General features: G+C 42.2%; 3 protein-coding genes across 8 annotated transcripts in view; 2 read left to right on the top strand and 1 right to left on the bottom strand.

Annotated features, from left to right (window-relative positions):
* dync1h1 (dynein, cytoplasmic 1, heavy chain 1) overlaps positions 1 to 10814 on the top strand; it is a 39172-nt gene extending 28358 nt beyond the window's left edge. For both annotated transcript variants that reach the window (XM_015017527.1, XM_015017526.1), the window contains exons 56-78: positions 141 to 268; positions 348 to 501; positions 1017 to 1163; positions 1230 to 1380; positions 2240 to 2493; positions 2948 to 3082; positions 3166 to 3260; positions 4301 to 4475; positions 4570 to 4645; positions 5270 to 5430; positions 5503 to 5614; positions 5695 to 5755; positions 5836 to 5959; positions 6775 to 6888; positions 6971 to 7141; positions 7227 to 7444; positions 7526 to 7629; positions 8525 to 8733; positions 8913 to 9066; positions 9141 to 9277; positions 9595 to 9763; positions 10216 to 10340; positions 10418 to 10814. In XM_015017527.1, the coding sequence (XP_014873013.1) occupies positions 141 to 268; positions 348 to 501; positions 1017 to 1163; positions 1230 to 1380; positions 2240 to 2493; positions 2948 to 3082; positions 3166 to 3260; positions 4301 to 4475; positions 4570 to 4645; positions 5270 to 5430; positions 5503 to 5614; positions 5695 to 5755; positions 5836 to 5959; positions 6775 to 6888; positions 6971 to 7141; positions 7227 to 7444; positions 7526 to 7629; positions 8525 to 8733; positions 8913 to 9066; positions 9141 to 9277; positions 9595 to 9763; positions 10216 to 10340; positions 10418 to 10546 (3303 nt within the window). In that variant the 3' untranslated portion in view covers positions 10547 to 10814. The remainder of the gene's footprint in view (positions 1 to 140; positions 269 to 347; positions 502 to 1016; positions 1164 to 1229; positions 1381 to 2239; positions 2494 to 2947; positions 3083 to 3165; positions 3261 to 4300; positions 4476 to 4569; positions 4646 to 5269; positions 5431 to 5502; positions 5615 to 5694; positions 5756 to 5835; positions 5960 to 6774; positions 6889 to 6970; positions 7142 to 7226; positions 7445 to 7525; positions 7630 to 8524; positions 8734 to 8912; positions 9067 to 9140; positions 9278 to 9594; positions 9764 to 10215; positions 10341 to 10417) is intronic.
* Positions 10815 to 11582: 768 nt separating this feature from the next.
* On the bottom strand, positions 11583 to 15599 carry LOC106936485 (uncharacterized). Of its 2 annotated transcripts, XM_015017528.1 has the most exons (6): positions 15441 to 15598; positions 14393 to 14448; positions 14229 to 14291; positions 13245 to 13337; positions 13091 to 13166; positions 11583 to 12324 (listed from the first exon to the last, which is right to left on the bottom strand). In XM_015017528.1, exons 2-6 carry the CDS (start codon positions 14417 to 14419, stop codon positions 11957 to 11959), a joined length of 627 nt encoding a protein of 208 aa, XP_014873014.1. In that variant the 5' UTR covers positions 14420 to 14448; positions 15441 to 15598; the 3' UTR covers positions 11583 to 11956. The 2 variants fall into 2 exon arrangements, with proteins under 2 accessions (XP_014873014.1, XP_014873016.1); XM_015017530.1 differs by lacking the exon at positions 14229 to 14291 and having other exon boundaries at positions 15441 to 15599.
* A 1119-nt stretch (positions 15600 to 16718) lies between these two features.
* On the top strand, positions 16719 to 24348 carry wdr20a (WD repeat domain 20a). Of its 4 annotated transcripts, none has more exons than XM_015017535.1 (4): positions 16719 to 17006; positions 19982 to 20164; positions 20734 to 21949; positions 23506 to 24348. In XM_015017535.1, exons 1-4 carry the CDS (start codon positions 16743 to 16745, stop codon positions 23589 to 23591), a joined length of 1749 nt encoding a protein of 582 aa, XP_014873021.1. In that variant the 5' UTR covers positions 16719 to 16742; the 3' UTR covers positions 23592 to 24348. The 4 variants fall into 4 exon arrangements, with proteins under 4 accessions (XP_014873021.1, XP_014873022.1, XP_014873020.1 ...); XM_015017536.1 differs by having other exon boundaries at positions 20734 to 22059; positions 23226 to 23595; XM_015017533.1 differs by having other exon boundaries at positions 16720 to 17006; positions 20734 to 22059.
* The last annotated feature ends 379 nt before the right edge of the window (positions 24349 to 24727 follow it).

Here is a 24727-nt window from a genome sequence, read left to right as displayed (position 1 = left end):
TTACCATGGAGATGGCTTGAAATGCTAGCTATGCAGCATTTGAAGCCATTTCTCCAGAGTTTTTTGAGAAATGTGTCTGTTTTATCATATTTAAACCTGGTTGTGCATAATTGGAGTTCTGTGTTTAATTTCTGACCCAGTTCCGCACCGACATCGCGCGGACGGAGTATCTGTCCAACGCAGACGAGCGTCTCCGCTGGCAGGCCAACTCGCTGCCTGCTGACGACCTCTGCACCGAGAACGCCATCATGCTCAAACGCTTCAACAGGTCGGCGCCGACGAACCCGAAACGTCACGGAAATGTTCCTGCAGCTGAACCTGGAGTTTAATCCTGATGTCCTCTTCAGGTACCCTCTGATCATCGACCCGTCGGGCCAAGCCACAGAGTTCATCATGAACGAGTACAAGGACCGCAAGATCACCAGAACCAGCTTCCTGGACGACGCCTTCAGGAAGAACCTGGAGAGCGCTTTGCGTTTCGGAAACCCGCTGCTGGTCCAGGTGACGGCAGTGATTCTGATCCCCCCGATTTAAAATATGGACGCACTGATCCATGTTTTAATGATGCGATCCGATTCAGAAAAACTTAAAATGTTTTTTTAAACACAGACATGAATGTACTGAATTATAAATGCATCTGATAACTGCACCGGGACAGCTCACTTAAAAACACCAACCAGTTTGATCAAACATGTAAAAATAACTTTAATTTGTTCAGGACTGTAAAATAAACTGATAAAAACTGTTTGACTATGTTGGTCAAAGAAATAAACAGAACAAACCTTTCAGATGGTTCAGGACTCTAAATATGAAGTAAAATAAACATTAAAGCACGCCGTCGCTCAGAGCACCAAGCATAGAATTAGACTGGATAGATCTGCACATTGTCACAGATACTCAGTCTAGATATTTTTTGATATCAGGACCAATACAGATATTGATATCTGATCGGTTCATCTCCAATTAAACTCCATCGTCTCTAAACTCATCAGCTCTAACTCACTGTGATGTTTCAGGACGTGGAGAGCTACGACCCGATCCTGAACCCGGTGCTGAACAGAGAGGTGCGCCGGACCGGAGGGCGTGTCCTCATCACCCTGGGAGACCAGGACATCGATCTGTCTCCGTCGTTTGTAATCTTCCTGTCCACACGAGACCCAACGGTGAGGAGGCGGTCAGTAAACCCTCTGAGCTCCCAGTTTGGTCGTTGACGATCCGTGTCTCTGCAGGTGGAGTTCCCTCCAGACTTGTGCTCTCGGGTTACGTTTGTGAACTTCACGGTGACGCGCAGCAGCCTGCAGAGCCAGTGTCTGAACGAGGTGCTGAAGGCCGAGCGGCCCGACGTCGACGAGAAACGCTCGGATCTCCTGAAACTGCAGGGTGAGCTGGACAGAAATGGCGCCACAATCACAAAGTTCAGCGTTTTATTAGAACAACACGGTCGGCATCATAAAGACCCAGGAACCCAGCAGCAGAACAGGGAGATGGTTTAAACACGGTTAGCTTCTCAACATCCCAAGCTTTAAACATCTCATGGCTGCTGTAACCTGATGGCCCACTGGAAGAGCTGCAGAGAGCCACAGCTCAGGTGGAGAGTCTGACAGGAAAACTAGTCAGGAACTCCACAAATCTGGAGTTTATGCAAGAGCAGAATCAGCAATTGTTGACATAAAACCACAAAAAAAGAGAGAAATCAGTTTAAATAAAAAATATCTGCTAATGAGAAACCTTAAACGTTCTAGTGAAGAAGTTTGTTTTCCAACATGGTGACGGCCACAAACATTGTTTAATCTTTACTTCCCATACGCAGACGCCACTTAGCAGGCGCTACAGGTAGCGTTGAGTTTGGCATGTCTGCCTCGTAACAAACGTTTCCACCGCAGCTCACTGCTGTTGACGTGAGGAGCGGCCATATTGAAACAGGAAATCCGCCTTACGTGTCATAATTGGGCGTAGCTGCAGTTAGGTTAATTATATATTAATTTTATTTATTTTCCTCTCATTTTGTTACAGCCTGCACATAATTTTTGGAGAAGGCCTCAGCATATATTAGCATGTTTTGCAGAAGATTTATGAAGAACATTGAAAATAAAAAGAGGTTTTGTTCTGGTCCTGGTTAGCAGGATGAACTGAAAAAGGATTTTATCAGATTATTGTTGAATAAAAAATATCTTTTGTTTTTTGGGGCCCCATGTCTCCCTCTCCTAATCCCAGGTATCAATTTGAAATCTTTCCTCAGGTGAGTTCCAGCTGCGTCTCCGTCAGCTGGAGAAGTCCCTCCTCCAGGCTCTAAACGAGGTCAAAGGTCGCATCCTGGACGACGACACCATCATCACCACCCTGGAGAACCTGAAGAAGGAGGCGGCCGAGGTGACCAGGAAGGTGGAGGAGACGGACATCGTGATGTCAGAGGTGGAGGCGGTGTCCCAGCAGTACCTGTCGCTGTCCTCCGCCTGCAGCAGCATCTACTTCACCATGGAGGCTCTGAACCAGGTCTGACCTCTTCCCAGCAAACTCCTGAGGGGGCAGCAGCCAGTACCTTTAACACCAAACAAGTCAGATTTAGAAAAATCTGAGATGTTTGAAAAGTAAATAATTAAAGCTTTAACTTGGGTTAAAGCTTTATTTAATGTTAAATAAATGTTAGGTGTTATGTATTCATAACATCAACGTTATGAAACTTTCACTTGGGTAGAGGATCCAGAAATTTTACAGTAAAATTACTCAAGTAAAAGTAAAAAGTACATCATAGTAAAAATGCACAACCAGGTTTCCCAGATACATTTTTGCTCTCGTCTGATTAATTTCTTGGGCGGCTACTTTTCACTCATCCTTGACGTTGGAGTAGTGCTGCTGTTACCTGAGTATAATGTTTGGGCTCTCTGCCCACCTGTGAGCGCAGCGCTCGTTGGTTTACCGCTCACAAAGCGTTCCCGTCTGCCTCCAGATGCACTTCCTGTACCAGTACTCGCTCCACTTCTTCCTGGACACGTACCACACCGTGCTGTACGAGAACGCCAACCTGAAGAGCATCAGCGACCATTCCCAGAGGCTGGCGCTCATCACCAAGGACCTGTTCCAGGTTAGAGCGTCTTCTGAAGCCACCAGCCGCTGTCCTCTGCCCGACTCGGCGGTAAACGTCTGGTTTGGCTCTGTTTGGGTTAGGTGGTGTTCAACAGAGTGGCCAGAGGCATGCTGCACCAGGACCACATCACCTTCGCCATGCTGCTGGCCAAGATCAGCCTGAAGGGCATCACCAGGTGAACAGTCCTCAATCTGTTAATGATTTGTTTTCAAAGTTAGGAAGTGGTTGATTTCTGCACAAAGTCCATAAATGTGATTCACACTCACGGTTTTGTAATAAAGTGTAATCCAACGTAGTTCTGATGACAACAAAAACCACAGTGAAAAAATGGTTTTTACACCATTTTTAAGTCGTATATTGATAACATAATAATGAAATTTTGCTCTCAAACTTTTATTAAAGAACATTTAACACTGGAATTACAAGATAAGTTAAATAACCAGAACAATAAATAAAACGGAGATTAAAAAAAACATACAACTGAAACATAACAGATCATGATGTCTATAAACAAAAATTCTTGAGCTAATTTTTAATTTATCATGGGCTTATTTCATATTGCAACAGGCTGAGTTTAAGGTTTAATCTAACAATTAAAAGCCTAAATTTAATTTAAAGCCATTACAGTTTCAGGCACCTCATAAAAAAATCACATTTTTTCTTCTGAGGTTAAATCAGACTAAACATTTTATTTATCAAATTATTAAAACTGTTTCTATTTGTTAGACACCAGAAAACGTGGAGAATAATTCCTTTAGAAACTTTTTTGTAATTTTTTAAATATTTTGTTTTAAGTGTTTAATTTGAGCAGGAAAGTCATTTACTTTAATACAATTTGTTTGGATTGTTTTTATATTTTATTCCTAATCCCTTCATGACTCATTCTTCTGTGTAACTCATGAAAAAAGTCGTCTATTTGTAGATGAGACAAAGTTATTGAATTTGGTGGTTTTTTCATTAAATTAGTTTTGTTTTTGGACCAATCAGGTTTATAGGATGTGTGAAAGAGACGATTCAAAACATAACATTTTGTTATAATTTAGATGTAGAATACCATCACAACACATTAACAGAAATAAATCATATGATGGTGAATTAAAACTGTGTTTCAGTTTATTTGTATCGTTTTAATCTCCAGTGCTGGAAAACTTGCCTTTAACTTTCCTGAGGGAAAAAACCTCATCAGAAGTTTTACATGTTGATGTTTTGTTTCAGTGAGCCGTCGTACGACGCAGAGTTCCAGCACTTCCTGCGTGGAAAGGAGATCGTCCTGACGGGAACGCCGCTGCCCAAGGTCAAAGGTCTGACCTCTGAGCAATGCGAGGCCATGGTCCGCCTCAGCCGCCTGCCGACCTTCAAGGACCTGGTGGCCAAAGTCGAAGCTGACGAGGTGAGCCGCAGCCTGCCTGCTGCTTTCCTTATTTATTTCATTTTTAAATCTCCTTTTTTCATGATTATCTTCCTTTTTCTCTTTGTTTCCCCAGCAATTCTTCATGTGGATCCAGAGCAACACTCCAGAGCTGGCCGTTCCTTATCTGTGGTCGGAGGAGAAGCAGTCGAGTCAGTGAACCCATCGGCCCGTCGATGTAAAATCACTGGATTGGACGGCGCCTGTTAGCTGCTGTAGCTAGTATCGCCCCCCTGAGGGCGCTACTGAGTCATGTCAACAAAACCAGATTGTTCCAATATCACAAAACTGACTGTAGCACCATTATTAATCATCAGATTTCTACAAAATATGGTTTAAAATAAAGCTAAGAAAATAGAATAGTTTTCTCCCCTACACACACCACTGTTGCCATGGCAACTAGCTGACAACAGGGATTATTTTCAGTCGTATCAAAAATTAACGCCAAAAACATGCAGATGGTGGATCAGCTAATTTAAGTGATTTAAATTAGCATAACTCACCTACTTCCCACTTTCTCTCTATTTTTATTAAACCTTTCTACTGACCTGTGATCTTAGCTGTTCAGGCGTTGAAAATTAATCTTAAAAATGTCATAATTCTTTCTGATTCTTTGCGTGAATGTGTTTATTTCACCGATATTCCTGACTCGGTGCGCCGTGACGTCCAATCCAGTGACGATATATCTGTGGATCTGCCATTTTCACAAGCGATCAACCATCAGTGCCATAACCTGATCGATCGCTGATCGTCCTGCTGGATGTCTGTGCTCTCAGCTCCCATTGGTCAGGCCGTCCACATGCTGCTGCTGATCCACACCTTCCGGCCCGACCGCCTGCTGGCCATGTCCCACATCTTCGTCTCTAAAGTCCTGGGAGAAACCTTCATGAACATCATCGAGCAGCCGCTGGACCTGGCCAACATCGTGGACAGCGAGGTATTGATTACATCAATATTATTGTTATCGTGATGGAAGTTCCTACGGTGACGGCGCTGATCACGCCTGCAGGTGAAGCCCAGCACTCCGGTTCTGATGTGTTCTGTCCCGGGTTACGATGCCAGCGGATTGGTCCGAGATCTGGCTGCTGAGCAGAACAAGCAGATCACCTCCGTCTCCATCGGTAACGCTCGCGCTCTGCTTCCTGTGTGAACGAAGCGCCGGGTGAAGGTTTAACGGTCGGCATGCGTCTCGTCTCCACAGGTTCAGCTGAAGGCTTCAACAAGGCCGACAGAGACATCAACACGGCCGTCAAGTCTGGCAGGTGACCAGCGACGCTCCGGATGTTTGGTCATGACTGTTTTTATTCGTCAGACGGTTTTACTGGATGTTTTCCTCCTGCAGGTGGGTGATGCTGGAGAACGTCCACCTGGCCCCCGGCTGGCTGATGCAGCTGGAGAAGAAGCTGCACTCCATGCAGCCGCACGCCAGCTTCAGGCTGTTCCTCACCATGGAGATCAACCCCAAGGTAAAAACATTAGCAAGAATAATAATTACTGTATGTGCATCTCTATTTGCTTCATTCTGAAAAGTATGTTAATTTAATAAATGATGCAAATATTTGTGTCCATTTGTTTTATTATAAACAAAATTATATTAAATGCCAATAATAATCATTAATAATTGTAGTAGTAATATATATTTTAATTTTGATTTGACTAGCAGTTAAAATTATATTTTTATGTAAATACTATTCAGGTTTAAAAATAGATCAAAAATAATATTTGTCTGTTTTAACAAAACATTTCTATTTTTTAAATACTACTGATAGATTAGTAATAAATACTTTGATCCATTTTCATTTTTTTGTTGTTAAAAAGAAAATTATTTTTAAATATCATCATAAATAGAAGATTGTATATTTTTAACCACCACTGGTATTAATAATTAGTAACGTTGACTTTGACTTATTTATTTCAGTTTGTTTTATGAACTAAACTAAATTCTGGTTTTCTTATTATTAACCAAACTTGTAATAAAGACTTGAGATTCTCCTCTAAATGACTTTAGTATTTCTCCCAACTATTTAAAATCTGAAACTGTTTTAAAAAATGTTATTGAAATATTGATTTGTCACCAAAGTGATGGACTTCAACGTTTTAAGAATAATTTTTACTTCCATAATTTATCAACTACTCCAAGAAGTCTGAAATGAGGAACTTTTTATGTGTAATTTAGATTAAAAAGTGAATTGTTGTTGGATAAGGACCAAAGTTATTGATCTTAATTATTCGGATCCAGCCGTCTCTCCTGTGATCTGCAGTGACGTTTCCTCTCTGCCAGGTTCCGGTCAACCTGCTGCGCGCCGGCCGTATCTTCGTGTTTGAGCCGCCGCCCGGCGTCAAAGCCAACATGCTGCGGACCTTCAGCAGCATCCCAGTGGCGCGCATGTGCAAGGTAATGGAAACGATCAGAACCCGATCAGAACCTGATCAGAAATCTGTGTGCACCGTGTTCTGACCCTGCGTTTCCTCTGAAGGCTCCCAACGAGCGCGCGCGCCTCTACTTCCTCCTGGCCTGGTTCCACGCCGTCATCCAGGAGCGGCTGCGCTATGCGCCGCTCGGCTGGTCCAAGAAGTACGAGTTCGGCGAGTCGGACCTCCGCTCCGCTTGCGACACCATCGACACCTGGCTGGACGACACTGCCAAGGTAGGAGCGGACCCACGTCTCTCTGTTTGCAGCTAAAACTGAGACGCAGGAAGCTGAGGGTTTACTTCCTGTCTGTGTCGCTCAGGGTCGTCAGAACATCGCTCCAGATAAAATCCCCTGGGCGGCGCTGAAGACCCTCATGGCCCAGTCCATCTACGGCGGCCGCATCGACAACGAGTTCGACCAGCGGCTGCTCATCACCTTCCTGGACCGCATCTTCACCAAGGGAAGCTTCGACAGCGAGTTCAAGCTGGCGCTGAAGGTCGACGGGCAGAAGGACATCAAAATGCCCGACGGCATCAGGTCGGTGGCGCTTGGCGCGATTTCTACCTCAGAATGATTTCTAAGATGGCCGCCGCCTCACCTGGGCCGCTCTGGTTTCAGGCGTGAAGAGTTCATGCACTGGGTGGAGATGCTCCCCGACACGCAGACGCCATCTTGGCTGGGGCTGCCCAGTAACGCAGAGAAGGTGCTGCTCACCACTCAGGGTAGGCCTCTGACCTCTGACCTCCGATTGTAGGCAGCAGCAGCAGAATCTGCAAACGGAGATGAACTGGAGCCACAAACTAAGTTTTGAAATTGACAAAAAAAAAGATAATCTGAAAAATAGAATTTTGGAAACTAAAATTTTTTCAAACAGGTTGAAACTTTACAAAATAAAATTTAAACTGAAAAAATCTGAAACTCAAAAAAAAAAAAAAAGGTTGGAAACAAAAATATTTTGGAAACACATTTTGGAACATGGAAAAAAAACTAATTTTTTGAGTTTGTAAAAAAAAAGTTTAAAAAACTTTAGCTCCATAGTAACGTCTCTTAGAAAAGTGAGAGAACTTCCTAAAAAGACGTGATGCTGACTAAGATGTTGACGTGTGTGGATAATGAGCCGTGGCCGTCCTGGCTTTAGCAGGTTGACTCCATCTGGATCCTGGTGGAGCAGCAGAGTCCTTCAGAATGGTTTCTCTAATCTGTCCTCTTCCTGTCAGCCGGGGTTTAATCTGTAATCCAGCTGCAGCCACCGGGTGCGGCTCCTCACCCTCCAGCAGCTGTATTTCACACACATCCTGCTGCTTTGCTGAGATGATATCCGACTCCCTCCCGTTGCCCCCCACCCTCCTTTAGCTCAATGGTTCCTCTGCATCCTCCCAGGTTCTCCCTCTTCCTGTTGCATGACGTCGTTTTACTTCCCGTCAGCTGAGGAATCGGCCTCAGCGTTGCCTGAACCTGTTTGTGTTTGTCCTGCTTGATCTCCTTATCTTGTATTGACACAATCCCACACCCTGAGGGGAAGCCATTTTGGTTTTCTGTTCCAAAATATAATGTCTTGTCCCTCCTCCTCCACCCACCATGGTCTGGTCCTCCACCTCCCTCTGCTGGGCTGCACAGGCACTGACATGATGGGTAAGATGCTGAAAATGCAGATGTTGGAGGATGAGGATGACCTGGCCTATGAGACGGAGAAGAAGGAGCGAACGTCGTCCACGTCCGACACCCAGCCGGCCTGGATGCGGACGCTCCACGGCACCGCCTGCAACTGGCTGCAGCTCATGCCGCAGACGGTCAATCCGCTCAAACGCACCGTGGAAAACATCAAGGTGAGCAACCGGGTCAGAACGCAGCAGCTTCATGTTCCACCAAGCTGTTCTTCTGTATCGGATCCGATACTCAAGCTCAGATATCGGTTCTGGAAGTGAACAGTGATTGGTTCATCCGTGGTTCTGGTGAATCTGCAGCGTTTCCTCTAACTCTCTCTTGTTCTGATCGGTGGAACCAGGACCCGCTGTTCCGTTTCTTCGAGCGCGAGGTGAAGATGGGTGGCAAGATGCTGCAGGAGATCCGTCAGGATCTGACCGACGTCGTCGCCGTCTGTGAGGGGAAGAAGAAGCAGACCAACTACCTGCGCACGCTCATCAGCGACCTCGTTAAAGGTGTTTGATTCGTTCTCGGCTGAATAAACCGGATCGGCTTCGTCTGGAGTAAATCTGATCCCGTGTCGCTGCAGGAATCCTCCCCCGCAGCTGGTGCCGCTACACCGTCCCGACCTCCATGACCGTCATCCAGTGGGTGTCGGACTTCAGCGAGCGGATCAAGCAGCTGCAGCAGATCTCCCAGGCGGCGGCCAGCGGGGGCCAGCTGAAGGTACCACGAGTCAACAAATTTTAAAAAACAAGCAAACTTCCACCATTTGTTTTGCAAATTTGCAACTTTTCCAACTCAGAACATATCAAGGTTTTTTTTTCTAGACAATTTATTATTTTTCTGGCTAAATTTTCACTTTTGAAGCTCAGAAATTTGTATTTTTTATTCTCTAAAAGAAACTCAATGTGATTTTTCAAACTCAGAAATTTCTGAGATTTTTCTGTGGGATTTTTTTAAAGTTTCCTATCTGCAGTGGCCCTGACGTGTCGTGGTAGAAAACGGCTGTTTGAGGTTATTTTCCGTTTTCCCTCCTCCAGAACATCCATGTGTGCCTGGGCAGCCTGTTTGTGCCGGAGGCGTACATTACCGCCACTCGCCAGTATGTGGCGCAAGCCAACAGCTGGTCTCTGGAGGAGCTGTTCCTGGAGGTCAACGTCACGACGGCTCAGGGCGCTTCGCTCGACGCCTGCAGCTTCGGCATCAAAGGTCTGACTAAACCTGCGCCTGCTGTTGCCATGGAGAAACGTTAGACTTTATGTGGATCCTCATTAGCTGTTGCCATGGCAATGGCTACTTCTCCTTAGGTCAACATCATAAAAACATTACAGAAGCAGCTACACACACGCAACATAATATTTGAAACATTAAATGATAAAATAATTAAGTTATATAACACATGACCTTATTTTGAACCAGTGCTCTGTGCATCCTGATAATATTTGTGTTTTTGGAACAAGCTGCCGTATTTTGGGTGAATTGTAGTTTAAATGTGATCTGGAGCGGGCTCTGGCCTCATTTCAGCCTCATGTTTTAATGATTTTTGATACATATAGATAATAATCACCGTCTGCTGCATCTTCAACATGACTTTGTTAAAGTGAAATGAATGAGAAGCGGGTCAGATTTGATCTTGATTGGTTCTGGTTTGTCCCGTCCAGGTCTGAAGCTGCAGGGCGCCACCTGCGCCAACAACAAGCTGTCTCTGTCCACCTCCATCTCCACCGAGCTGCCGCTCACGCAGCTCCGCTGGGTGAAGCAGAGCAGCGCTGAGAGCAGACACACGGTACCAGCAGCACCAGAACAGAACCACCGGATCCACTGGGTCAGAGCTCCTAACTGAGCCGCTTCCTCTGTCTGCAGGTGACGCTTCCCGTGTATCTGAACTTCACCAGAACCGACCTGATCTTCACCGTGGACTTCGACATCGCGACCAAGGAGGATCCGCACAGCTTTTACGAGCGAGGCGTCGCCATCCTCTGCACCGAATAATTTCATCCTAAACGTCCTGATCATATGATTATTACGCTGCAGTTAATCACTTTAATTACTCAGTCGCTGTAGTCGTGTTGTTGCGTTAGAAATACTCGTGGAGCCGCTGTGCTTCGTTCGTACGGTTTCCTGGAAAGTGACTGAAAGTGAAGGAGGATGTTGTCAGATGGTAAAACTGGGAGGAAATGAAATTTGGGGACAGAAAGTTGGAAAAGTTTTAGAGGATGTTTTTAGACTGAATAAAGCTTATTGCATTGGAATGAAAAAACTGTCTTGTTAATGTCGAGATGAAAACTTCAATAACTTTGTTCACACAACACTTCAGATATCTGTGGGGGGAAAAATGTTGTTTTCCAAGTTATAAAATGTAAAATTTTAATTTAGCTGGGAACCAGATGGGATTTTCTGACAAAAACTTCCAGTACAGCCATCCAACCCCAACCAGTTACTGTCCAGTTCAGCCTCCAACATCCAATAATCTCATCTTTATAGTAAAACTTGAATCTGTTACTGTAGCAACAGGATCGCTCTTCAGAAAATGTAAACGAATGAAACCTGTGATCACATGTGAGAGAAGATATCCCATGTTTAAAAAAAAAAAAATGAACCCTTTTTTCCCCTTTTACTTGATCAGAGGTTATTGAACATCCCTGCTTCCTGAACTCCATAATCTGGGCTTTGACTAGGCTCAGATCTCCATTTTTCAGCCAGTCCTGGGTGGATTCACAGATGTTTTGGGTTATGATGGAGCAACCAGTTCTGGTCCAGTTTTAGTTTTTTTTCCCCCCCATTTCTCTATTAAAAGGGGCCGAGATGGAACCCTGGGGTACTCCGAAGGTGACTATTTTTTGTCTGCTCTAATTGAAAGTTACTTGGACAAGAAAAACTCTGAAGTAATTTGCAACCTGCTATATAAATAAAATAGTTGCTCAACATAGCAACAGGCTGAAGGTAATCTGCTCCTTACCTGAGTTTCTACCAGGCCCCTCCCACCTGAAGCAGCCTCTGTTCTTACATAATCAACACACCACACAGATTAAAATGTGACGATCTTTAATTTAGCCTTTTTGCTCCACACAATGAAATGTAAAAGCTTTGGTTCACAGCAACGTAAAGGTCCAAGTTAATAGCAATTCCTGGAGAATGTTAATCATTTGGTCGCATTTGATCACTGTGAATGAAATAAATTTCAACTTATTTGACCAAATTATGGCTAAAATTAAGGGAATTTTAAAAGTCAGGAGGAATCTAATCACTACAATGAAACTTAATCTAAATATTCTTGGGAAATCAAAACAAGTTGAATTAAACAATTTCAGTAAAAAAACAAAAACAAAACAACCCCCATCCCCACATATTGCATCTCTGGATACAGTGAGACTTAACAGCATTCATGACCAGAAGCCTCCATCATTGTTCCTCCATGTTTCTAACACATTGCCTCTTCCTGGGCTCCGCCTCCACCTGTCCTCCAGGTGGGGGCTCCTTCCTCTTGCAGAGCGGCCTGAGCGATGAGCAGCTGCTGATCTGACGGGAGCTCCTTTCCTCTGGGGGGAGAAGTCCAGGGCTGCAACCTGCATCCAACCCGGAGCCATCAAGCTGCACCTCTACATCCATAGCATGGATGCCCTTTGTTAAATAGCTTATACTTTGATGAACTCTAGACGGATGATGTGCTAAAGAGTCTCTGCTGCCGTTTGTCACCATTTCATTGACTGTTAGGGAGGCAGAGTGGTGAAGCAACAATCGCCTTCTCTGGCCAGAGACGCGACTTCTTCCTATGGGAGACATTTGGAAAGTTAGACAAAAATCGACAGGTATTGTTTGGGGGTTTTAGCCTCAAAGCAAAAATTATAATGAGGGCTCATTTTCAAAGTCATGTTTTCACCATATAATTGATTCATTTATAAATCTCAGTTCGAACTAAATATCTAGTTAAGCTAAATTTCCCTTGAGGCCATTTACTTACCAAGCCAAATATATAGTTTAAATCAAAATTTTAGCTCAAATATAAGTCAAACTAAATATTTAGATAACTTACATTTAGCTTGAAGCTAACTATTTAGTTACAAAACTAGATATTTAGCTACAAGCTAACTATCTAGTTACTAAGCTAAATATTTAGCTTGAAGCTAAATTTCTATTTACCAAGTCAAATATTTAGTTTTAAGCTATGCTTTTAGCTCAGATATCAAACAAAACATTTAGATATAGTTAATAGCTAATCTAGGAGCTGCTAAACATTTAGTTGGTAAACAATATTTAGCTAAATAAGAAGTAAATATTTAGCTTGGACCTAAATAGTTAGCTTGCTCACAAAATATTTATGAACTAAATATTTAGGTTGGAGCTAAATAGTTAGTTCATAAACAAAAATATTTAGCTTGCCATTTAAATATTTTGCTTGAAACAAATTTTTAAAATGAATGAATAAAAAAATATGACTGAAAAATTAACCCATTTTTTCCCCATCTTGGCAACTACAAAGCTCAAATTATTGGTGTTAATTTTTGACAAACATCACCCCACATCCTCCTCCTTTACCTCGCTGCCTCTTCTCCCTGCTGGCACCATTTGACTCCTCTGAATCCTCTGAGCTCCCATCGTACGGGTCCAAAAACTGCACAACCAAGACAACAGCCACACGAGTCAGCAGGATGCTTCATCGCTGGAGGTGACCGGATCTGAGGATGCTCACCAGCGAACAGCAGCCATGTCTTCCTGCAGACTTGTATGTTAACCCCACTGTCTGGCAGGAGGTTCTGCTTTCTGGGGCGCTGCTCACACATCCCTGCTCACAGCAAGCAGAGACCTTCACAGGTTAGGAGACAAATTTTACATACCCTCATCAGTTTGAATATGAACTGACTTATATTTTCCTGGGTGGGATGATTACACAACTTCAAAGAGTTGAATTGTTGCAACAAGTTTTAATTTGTTGGTTTTCTTTATTTCACAAAGTAGAGCATTATCCATGCTGTAAAGTCTATCAGTCTGTAAAGTGTTAGAAAACTATTTCTATGGAAATAAACAGTGGGGAAACCTTCTCAGGAGAAACCAACCTACCAAAATTACTCCAAGAGCTCAACAACAACTCATCCAGAAGAACCCAGAACAACCTCAGTATCCCATCTGATCTGGTCTACAACTCACAGAAAGACAATTATAAACACGGTGGAGGTAGTGTGATGATCCGTTTTTGCTGCTGCAGCATCTGGATTACTTGTAGTGATTAATGGAACCAGGATTTTTGCTCTAATGCAGAAAATCCTCAAGAAGAATCTCCAGCCATCGGTTTCTGTAGCCGGACCACAAACCCAACAAGTATCTGAAGATCTAAGAAGGACGAAATGAAGGTTTCAGAGTGGCCTAGTCAAAGTAGAGTTCCTGGGCATTCCCTTTCCAAGTTGGAAATTATCCCAAATACAACTTTTACATCAGATTTGATATATATAGCATTTTTATAACTGAAGGAAACAGTTACTTGCTAATGGCATAAAATGTCACCATATGCCTGGACACAAATGATGCTGTCCCTTTAAGAGTCAGTAAAGCTGAATAATCCTTCCACCTTCAAACAAAACAGTTCAGATACAATAAGACTGAGTAAAAAGTTTATGTAAAGGTCTGATGTTCTTCCAAAAAACTACAAACTTTCAGTTGTTTATGAATTGATGAGTACCAGAGTGCTGGTGTCCGACCACCTGGGGGTGATCTCAGAGTCTGAATCCGTGCTGGAGTCCATCTTACACATCACACATCCCATCGGCGTCACAGCAGGAGAAAAAACACGTTCAATGTAACCAAATCGGTAAAAGTCAACAGATGAGGCTTCACTCCTCTCACCATGCAGCTCAGAGTCAGCTGGGCCATCGGGTTTGGTGCGTCAGTGTTTCTGGGGTCTGGACAGGAAACAGAAATAAAGTCACCAGAAAATCACATCTGGCTTTTTAAACGCAAGCATGGCCTTCTCAGTAAGTTAGGATATCACTAGGAAGTGTTTTAGTTTGAGTAAAATAATTCACATTTTGACCAAAATTTGTCTCTAAAGAGCTCTTAAAGTTAAAGCTCTTTGAACTTTCCACGATGACTAAAAATGACAGAGAACTAATGAATTTTAGTTATACATGTTATACAGGTTGGTGTTTCAGATATAAGTGGCAATATAAAGTTTTTATTTTCAGTATTTTAGGGAACTGGAGTCAAAACTCCTGAAACATAAAATGCAGCCCTTAAAAATAGTTTAGATCAGGCATCTTCAGGACACCAAAAACATGGAAAGTGTGATTCTCATCACTAAAATGCACAAAGAAGCTGCATGTTGCCATATTTAATGATCCTCCAATGGAATCAGCAGAAGAGAAAATGGTAAAGATAATTATGACAATACAGACAGATTTTAGGGTTTTCAAGTTATCATAAATCAAAATTATCATGAGGAAAATATTTTATAGTACAATAGTTGTCTCCAGTAGACATAATAAATGCAGGTTTTTAGCAGTTGTTCCGTTTTCAGGGAAAAATTATATCAATTTTCCTCAACAGAATGACACTGAAATCACAGTAATATACATTTTGGTTAATTTGTTTTCTCTAATTAGGTTGGTAAATGTTTATTTCACATCATTTTATAGAAGAAAATGTATCCATCCTTTTAGAACTTAAAAGGTGGTTCTTTAAAATTGCAACAAAAAACAAAACAAAACTTAATTTGACTTATTTTTCCCCAAATTTAAATCAAAAATTTAAATTTAATTATGGAAATAAATATTAGATGATATTCTAACTGTGAGACGCACCCATAGGACACCGTATTGGTCACTTCTGCGACCGCATATTTAACAAAAACATTCAGAATATTTCAGTTTCATCTGTAGTGATTTCATGTGTGTACCTGGAAGTGAATGCTGCTGTCATCTCCTGCAGGGCATCAGTTCTGCTGCTGCCTTTGGTTCATGAATGTTAGGGTGAAATAATGGAAGCTGCAGGACAACTCGTTTAAATCAGTGCGGTAGCAGGTGTTTGTGATTTTTAAGCAGCAAAATGTGGAAACACCTGAGAACGAAAAGATTTGCTCAGATTAAAACGTCCGGTGAAACGCGTTTTCAAAATAAAGCAATAATTATGCAACTCCAGGAAAGCTTCAGTGACAGTTTTGTGGTTCCTCTCCCTTTTCTGACCTTAATTTTAAAATATGTTTAATCAGAATAGTTGAGGTTTAGAAACTGCTTTCTTCCGAGTAGAGCGAAAAATAATTATATTCCAGTATTTAATTAAATAAAATTGAGTCCAAGGTAAAAATGGACACAAACTGTTATCTCTACACTTTAAACATGTAAAATATCTTTTTGGTTTAATAAAACTGTGGAGATAAATATTAAAGTTTGAGTTTACTTTTTCCGGGTACGAAACAGAACACTCTGGCCACCAGGGGGAGTTTCGTGCTGACTTTGCGATGTAAAACCAGTTTTTATCTCCTCATAATTTACTAGAAACAAATAAAACTTCTGACTCCAGAGGATCTTATCTGCCAGCAGGAGCTCGTTGGTATTGTTTCTGATTTAATCAGGGCTTTATCGTGTTATATTTCACAAGAGTCAACAGGAGTAAAACTTTGGTAAACAAAAAAAAATAAAAAAAATAAATCTTGCAACACTTAAATCTAAATCTGTCCAAGCTGCTCATACGTCACAGTTTTTACTAATGCCCACTGATCAACTCTGTGCTGTCATCAATCCAAATACATACAAAACAGGAACAACAGCCGTCATAAACATTATGTCCAGTAAAATTCTGCAGTGGGAATGATAATACTTTTCATAATCCAGTTATATTTTTCATTGCAGTGAAAAATATTACTGCATATTATTTTCACAGTGCTTTCATATTGAAAACATGAAAGCATGTTTTCATGTTTGAAAACAGCATATTGTTTTCACTGCCAAAACATTGAAAACAATATGCTTGGTAGAATCTTGAGTACTTTATTATTATGACCGTAGTATTTTTAATTTAATTTTATTGGAGATACAGGTGTAGTAAATAGGAATACATATATGTGAGAAATAACATATTTCAATATCTAAAAGTTGACTTCTCCTTCTTGCAGTTCCGTAGAACCCCGCTAGGGGGAGTAGTGGAGTCGGAATGCCCTCTGCCGACCGTGCGTAAGATCCGGCCTGGGGGAAAGGGATGAATGTTAATTTCAAAGATGGCGGCGGAGGGAGGAGGGAAGGAGATGAACGAAATTAAAACTCAGTTCACCACTCGGGAAGGCGTCTACAAACTCCTCACTCACTCCGAATACAGCCGTCCCAACAGGGTGCCTTTCAACTCGCAAGGTTCCAACCCCGTCAAGGTCTCCTTCGTGAACGTCAACGACCAGTCGGGTAACGGCGACAGGATCTGTTTCAATGTGGGCCGTGAGCTCTACTTCTACATCTACAAAGGGGTTAGAAAGGTACTGTACTGACTGGACTGGTGTCAACGGGGATTCCGGCTCTGCTTTCTCAGCTCTTGTTGAAGTTTAGGCTGATCTTTGCGCTGTTGAAGAACTCTGACAGGTGCTTGACTTTCAACTCAGTTAGCATGAGCTAATTAGCTTAGCCTAGGCTATTAGTTAGCCGGCTAACGACTTGCTAAGGCTGCATCTCCACCGAGTTCAGAGGCTAAACTTCTTCTTCAGACTACCTCTATGAGGTTATGAATATTTTAGGGATAAATGCGACCTTTGTTCCAGACAGAGCGACCTGGTACTTAAATACATTTGGCTTCAGGTCCAGTTTGTGAAGAAGCTGTCAACAGTTATGCTGTCGAGTTGGTTTTGACTGACAGGTGTCGATAACTCCAGGTTTACCAATGTTTGATTGTAGTTTGGGGCGATAAAAGCGTCAGGCTGTTGATGCCAATAATATTAATCATAATTGTATAATGAGGTTAATTAGTTAAAGACAGAACAACCTCGTGTGTAACACAAAAGACAAGAAAAAAACACAAGAATGATCACAAGAATGATGGCTGGAAGCAACTATGTTAAAATGCCAAAACAATAAATTTAATCTAAAAGAGCAATAAAATATCTATTAACTAATCCTGATATTGTGTTTGTAAGATTCAATTAAGTTTTTCGCAATACATCATCTCAAGGCACTTTACAAATACAGCCTTTCCAGTTCAATCACATGCTTTCCAGCTGAACCCAGTTGTCAAGCGGTGCATTTGGTTCAGTTCATTATTTAAATTAGTTCAGTTTTCATCAACTAACAAACTATTTGGTAAAACAATTCTCAAAACAGCAACGCTCAGTAGTAAACACAGAGCTATATTTCAGGGACTTTCACAGCTTCAATCAGGTGATTAAAGTATAAATAGCTTTGCAGTCTTGCTGACAATAACATATCTAATGAATATGTTGTTTCTCGACAACGTAATGCCAGTGAATACGAGATTGTGATTTTATGTTGAGCTTTTTGGCGTCGCACAAGAATGCAGCTGGTGGGAGATTATAGTCAGTTCTTAAATAAATGTTATTTCCTGAGTCAACATTAGTGTTGCTGACTTATTAACACTAAGCATGAAACACATGGAAACAGTGTCTCAGTGCCATAATATATGTAGTAATAAAACAATGCAAAACATTTATTTTGTGCTAAATATTTCAGCCACTGGTGGAAAAACGAAGTGAGGAAAACATCATTAATGTTGCATCGTTCTCTTTTCTGGTGCAACACTTCAAGGCTTCCTTTTGTGTTAGTAAAATACTAAATCAGATTAATTGTAAATAATTATATCCTGCATTTATTTCTGTTTTCTGTCTCTTGGTGTTTTCCAGCTGCTTGGCGTGAGGCAGATCTCAGACCAGCTGACATTTCTTCATATAACTGATCTTAAAACTTGATTAAATTTGTTAAAAGAGCCGAGTCATCATTTTTGCTCCCTAAGAAGTTTCTGTTCTATCAGGTGTTAACCGTAAATCATTAACAAATTAGGCAGTTGTTGCTGCGGTTATCTACAGTTACTTGTTCACAGCCTTCAGTGATCTTTGTAACGTCTCGTGTGGCGACTGCCGGATTATTGGACCGAACTTGTTGTTCTTTTACAGTTTTTCTTATTGATCTTCTTACCTGAGACATTCAGTCTGAACCTTAAGCAATAATCTTCTTCCATTGTTGTTTTAGAGTGTAACCTTTACATGCTGCTGCTACTTTTAAAGCAGCAGTTGTTATTATTCTCATTGCCTGGCCAATTTATGTAATGGGTGTCATGTTCATTGTAATTGTTTTTTAAGTATAAAATATGGAAAAATTAAACAGAGGATGGAAACTGTTGTTTCCAGGCGATTTACATTCTAAAATATATTCATGTAAAATAAAATGGACTAAAAACAATTTAAAACAGAAGAAAACATGAATTGATTGAATGAAAACCAGCAGGATACCAATTGCAGTTTTCTGACCGATAGCTGATCTTTAAGGTGGCATTCACATGAACTCCAGTCCATTTCTCTAAAAAGTCTGGTTGTTTCCTGAGGTGTTAACGTTAATCGACCTCTGACCTCTGGTCCTCTAAACCTCAGTCTGGGTTCAGTTGAAGGGAACTCTGGTTCAATTTGATGTGAACGCCAAGCGGACTACAGGAAGTGGACTACAGCACAGGGCATTCTGGGTAAATACAACCACAGCTAACATGCTAGCCTAGCGCTAGCAGGAGAAATGGCTACTGGTCTTTAGCCAAAGACTAAAGAGAAATCCTCCAACCGCTAAAATCTGACGCCTCCATTTTGTTTCCATCTGGTGAAGAAGGAAGTTGCTCTCAGTGTCTTCAGAGGTTTTAGTGTCGCTTCCTTCTGTGGTTCTTGGTGCAGCGCCCCCAGAGGCCAGGAGGGGAACAGATTACTCAAAGGGTTTGGTTGGTTTGACATATTTATCTAAAAGGGTTCAAAATGTTTTAAAAAATATTTTCCTGATTTAAAAAAAAACATTTAATCAAGAAAGCTATGAAAGTATTTGTTTGGATGCTGTGTTGTGATGTAGTCTTTATTCCTTTCTGTGTAAACGCTTGATGAGTCTGAATAATGCACTGAATAATCCCTGGAGGTTTGCTTTAACTGAGCACTTAGTGTTGTAAATTAAACTGAAAGGATTCATCGATTATCTTCTACAAAAGCAACAAGACAAAGTAGAGCGGAGCTGCATGAGGAAAAGATGGACCTGTATCAAATAATCAATTCAGTTTGTAATTAAAGGAAATCTGTTTTTTTCCTTAATCAAGATATTTTGGCTGCTTTTAACGAATCCATCATCACCCCAAATATTGTTGTTATTATTATTAGCATGCAGAGTGTGAATGCTGCTGTATTCTGTATTGTTCAGGTCTAAATGAGAGATTTTAAAAACTACTTATTCATTCATTTCTTGCACTTCTGTCTCTCTTCAGGCTGCCGACTTGAGCAAACCGATAGACAAGCGCATTTACAAAGGGACGCAGCCCACGTGCCATGACTTCAACCACCTCACGGCCACGGCGGAGAGCGTCTCCCTGCTGGTGGGCTTCTCTGCTGGACAGGTGCAGCTCATCGACCCCATCAAGAAGGAGACGAGCAAACTGTTCAACGAGGAGGTAGGTAGCCGACCAGACGGTTCCCACTGCAGCTGCCGGCATCTCCAGCTGGATAAACACAACGTTCAGCAGCACACTGCTCTTTACCTCTGCTAGATCGATTACTGAAACGATCGTCAACTGATTTAGTAATCAGTTGACGATTTAGTAATCAGTTAATCGTTAACTGGAATCTAAAAAAGACAATTTGCTTAATATAAACAACATCTTTGTAAATATATTGAATTAATTGTATAATAATTTAAAACAAACTCAATAATTTCCATTTCTATGATTTATTGTTTTTCTCTCGTTGGATGAAGTCTGGTGTTTTGGTGTCAGATCTATTTTGAAGGACAGTTTACAGAAACTTCACCATATTGGTTATTTTGGATATTTGAAATTTAAAGTTTATCAATCTATTAGAATGTGTTCTTTCATTATTATATAATTCCATGAAAATGGTCTGAAAACAACATCATTGCTTATTGCGATAACTTCTGTGACACAGTCATCATGCATGTTGCTGCGTGTTCGCTCTGTTTCTCTAACCCGATCTTCCTCTCCCTCCCTCGGTTCTGCGCTGCCAGAGGTTGATCGATAAATCCCGGGTGACGTGTGTGAAGTGGGTTCCGGGCTCAGAGAGCCTGTTCCTGGTGTCGCACGCCAGCGGCAGCATGTACCTGTACAACGTGGAGCACACCTGCGGTACGGCGGCGCCGCACTACCAGCTGCTGAAGCAGGGCGATAGCTACTCCGTCCACACCTGCAAGAGCAAATCCACGCGCAACCCGCTGCTGAAGTGGAGCGTCGGCGACGGCGCGCTCAACGAGTTCGCCTTCTCGCCTGATGGGAAGTTCCTGGCCTGCGTGAGCCAGGACGGCTTCCTGCGCGTCTTCAACTTCGACGCGGTGGAGCTGCACGGCACCATGAAGAGCTACTTCGGCGGCCTGCTGTGCGTGTGCTGGAGCCCCGACGGGAAGTACATCGTGGCGGGCGGCGAGGACGACCTGGTCACCGTCTGGTCCTTCCTGGACTGCCGCGTCATCGCCCGCGGACACGGCCACAAGTCGTGGGTGAGCGTGGTGGCGTTCGACCACTACACCACCAGCGTGGAGGAGAGCGACCCCATGGAGTTCAGCGGCAGCGACGAGGACTTCCAGGACCAGGTGGTCCAGTTCGGGCGGGACCGCGCCAACAGCACGCAGTCCCGCCTCTCCAAGCGCAACTCCACGGACAGCCGGCCCGTCAGTGTGACGTACCGCTTCGGCTCGGTGGGCCAGGACACGCAGCTGTGCCTGTGGGACCTCACCGAGGACATCCTGTTCCCCCACCTGCCCCTGTCTAGGACTCGCACGCACACCAACGTGATGAACGCCACCGGGCCGCCCGCCGGCGCCGCCATCATCTCCTCCAGCAACACTACGAACGGAAACAACGGCAGTGCCAACACACCGGGCGTCACCACGCTGCCGCGCTCCAACAGCCTGCCGCACTCGGCCGGCACCGCCAACAGCACCGCCAAGACCTCCGGTACCGGCGGCGGCACCGGCAGCACTGGCGGCGGCATCATGGACAGCGCCATCGCCACCGGCGTCAGCAAGTTCGCCACGCTCTCCCTGCACGACCGCAAGGAGCGGCACCACGACAAGGACCACAAACGCAACCACAGCATGGGTCACATCAGCAGCAAGAGCAGCGACAAGCTCAACCTGCTGAGCAAGAGCAAAACGGACCCGGCCAAGACGCTGGGCACGCTGCTGTGCCCGCGCATGGAGGACGTGCCGCTCCTCGAGCCGCTCATCTGTAAGAAAATAGCACACGAGAGGCTGACTGTACTCATATTTTTAGAGGACTGTTTAGTGACTGCTTGTCAGGAGGGATTTATTTGCACATGGGCGAGGCCAGGCAAAGTGGTAAGTTCTTTCTAACAGGAAGTGTGGGGAGGTTGGAGTGCTGACTTCCTGTCTGTCCTTCTCAAACTGCTTCTTTTGGATTCTCTGGTTTTTAATAGCAACGTTTTTATTTGGCAGGCAGCCAGGTCGTCCGGTGAAACTTAAATGTGCAACTGCTTTCATAGGAAGCGTTTAAAATGCAATGAAAACGTCACAAAAATCATTAAACGGGATGAAATTTGTCGAGTTGCCTGAAAATCCTCATGTTCAGAACGTGGCTCCTTTATTTTATTTTATTTGTTTTCAAAGTTTTCAATTCGAATCTATTCCAAAACATTGCATCTTTTCTGTTTCTACTGTTTCTACAAGAAAAAAACAGAAGACCAACATTTTTCTTCACATTTTCATCTTTTTGTTTTTACTCCCCTTCAGTTTGGACACAAAAATAAATGTATGTTTAAAGATTCGTATAGAAATATTACACAGCAAGTGTTAAAAGTGATCAGGTTGCTGCTCTTCTAAAGATGCCCACAGAAATGTGATGCATAGACATTTTTTAAAATATGCAAACGCCAAAATTAACTTCAGGTTTAAACTTCAAATTTACAGATTAGTTTTAATTTCAGGAAATGTTTTATTTATTTTTGTCCAATGTGTGCAGATCGGTGGATATTCGGTTCACGGAGGTGAAATGGAAATCGCCTCCGATTTGAATAAACAGGAGAAAAAACTCCAAATTCAACTCAAACTCTAGTCATATTTTATACCAAAACAGCCAAAGTTTTACCAAAGTAGCATTCATAAATGTTCAGGGATCCAGAGGAAGACGAGTAAAGATTCCTCTGCTTTCGTCACGTTATTGAGTGTTGGATAAAAACTCAGCTCAGAAATCAGAAAGTTTGGCAGGTTGGCTAAACTGAGGCCAATATTTATCAGAAATCTCACCGTCATTTAAAGCTGTTTGTATTTATTAAGTGACAGCAGAGAAAACCTAAATTAATATCCTGATCTGCATAAAGAATATTTAATCTCTAAGGATGATAAATAAATTCGTCTGACCTGGTTGGTTTGCTTTAAAACGTCTGAAATGCCATCAATAAAAACGTTTATTTTGATTCTGGAGTGAAGTAACTTTCAGAAAGCGTCCCGTTCCGACTGACTTCAAGTGATTTGTTTTTTGTTTTTAGAAACATTCCCATGATGCTTCAGCTCATTTCAGCAGAGAAGATGAGTTAAACCCCTGAAATGACAAACTGAACTGCGATAACTCTGATTACCAGTGCAGTTAACATATTTTTGGAATAATATCCAGACCTGTGAAGCTTTGAGGGAGCAGACGTAGAGTCAGGAAGTGCCTTGGTGATGAAAAACTCCCGTTATTCCCAGACGTTTGATGGAAAGTTGGGCTGTTTTGTTGCTTGATTTCTGACTTTCCCAATGCAAATCTCCTTGTTTTCCTTTTTCCAGGGTTTATTGTCATCCCAAAACCAAGCCAGCTCTCCCAGTGGAACAGTAGTATAGCCAGAATATTTCTGCTGCAACCCAGAGTCTGATGCTGCTCTTCACCTGCAAGCATTGCAAGTTTTCCCGTTTTCTTTTATTCCCGGTTCTGCTGTTTGTTACTGGAGTTAGAGGAGCGCCGCAACCTCTTTGCCGTCGCGCCGCTCCTCTTTTCTACTCACTTTTAACACATTTTAGATTTTTTTTTATTAATATATTTGTTTAGAGTCAGATGTCAGACTGTTATCCCAAACGGTTTATTTCCTTCAGAACCACTGACTGAAATACACATTTTGGAACAACTTTATGAAAAACAATTACGTCCATCTTTATCCTCCCGCCACGTCTGTCTCCTGTGACTAGAAATCTCCCCATTAATGACTTTGCACTGATTTTCTTTAGTTTTTTATACTCTGATGGAGACAGCGGAGGGTTGGCTGCCTTGTTGCACTCGGCTGAAGGCGGAACGCTGCAATCAGTCTTTTTAAAGGAAAAATGGTTTGCACTTAAATTAGTTTATTAGAAGAAAATAATGGCTTTACATTGTTGGGTGTGCTAAGAACTTACAAATGGCTAATACAGTAGGTGAAGAAAATGCTAAAAAATATTAAAACCTGTATCTATTGAGCATTTATTTTAATATTATTTCAGATTCAAATCTGCTCTGTATCATAATGTGTATATTGTAATTAACTGATTTGATGGGGGCCTAAGCAAACTACCATTACTCCAGTGGAAGTTTTGTCATTGATAGTTATATTTCTAAAGCCTAAAGTATACATATTAATAATATTAAAATAATCTTGAATACATTGTGTTCTGGTTGTTTATTTCTCTGCACTGACATCAAGTTTAATCAGCAGCAATGTGTTTTTATACATTTTACACAACAGCAACTTTATTTCATGTTTTAGTTGAATTGTCTTTATTTTCACATTGTTAAAATGAAACTTTTTCACACTGATTTCTGATAAAATCTAAGTTTTATTCGGTTCATATCTCAGAGCGTCACTGTTTGCCTTTCTGAGGGTCAGCAGATTAATGTCAGTATAATACTCGCATTGCCTTGCAGAAGTTTTCAAACCCGTCAAACTTTTCCACCTTTTGTTGCACAACAGCCAAAAACTGGAAAAGGAAAGCTTTATTCCTTTACTAATAAATTCAATTCAAAGTACTTTATTGACCCCAA

This window comes from Poecilia latipinna, unplaced genomic scaffold (genome assembly GCF_001443285.1).
Source record: "Poecilia latipinna isolate Pla-1442-1.1 unplaced genomic scaffold, P_latipinna-1.0 Scaffold2155, whole genome shotgun sequence".
Taxonomy (NCBI): domain Eukaryota; kingdom Metazoa; phylum Chordata; class Actinopteri; order Cyprinodontiformes; family Poeciliidae; genus Poecilia; species Poecilia latipinna.
Note: the sequence above shows the minus strand (reverse complement) of the source record. Positions and strands in the feature narration are given on the sequence as shown.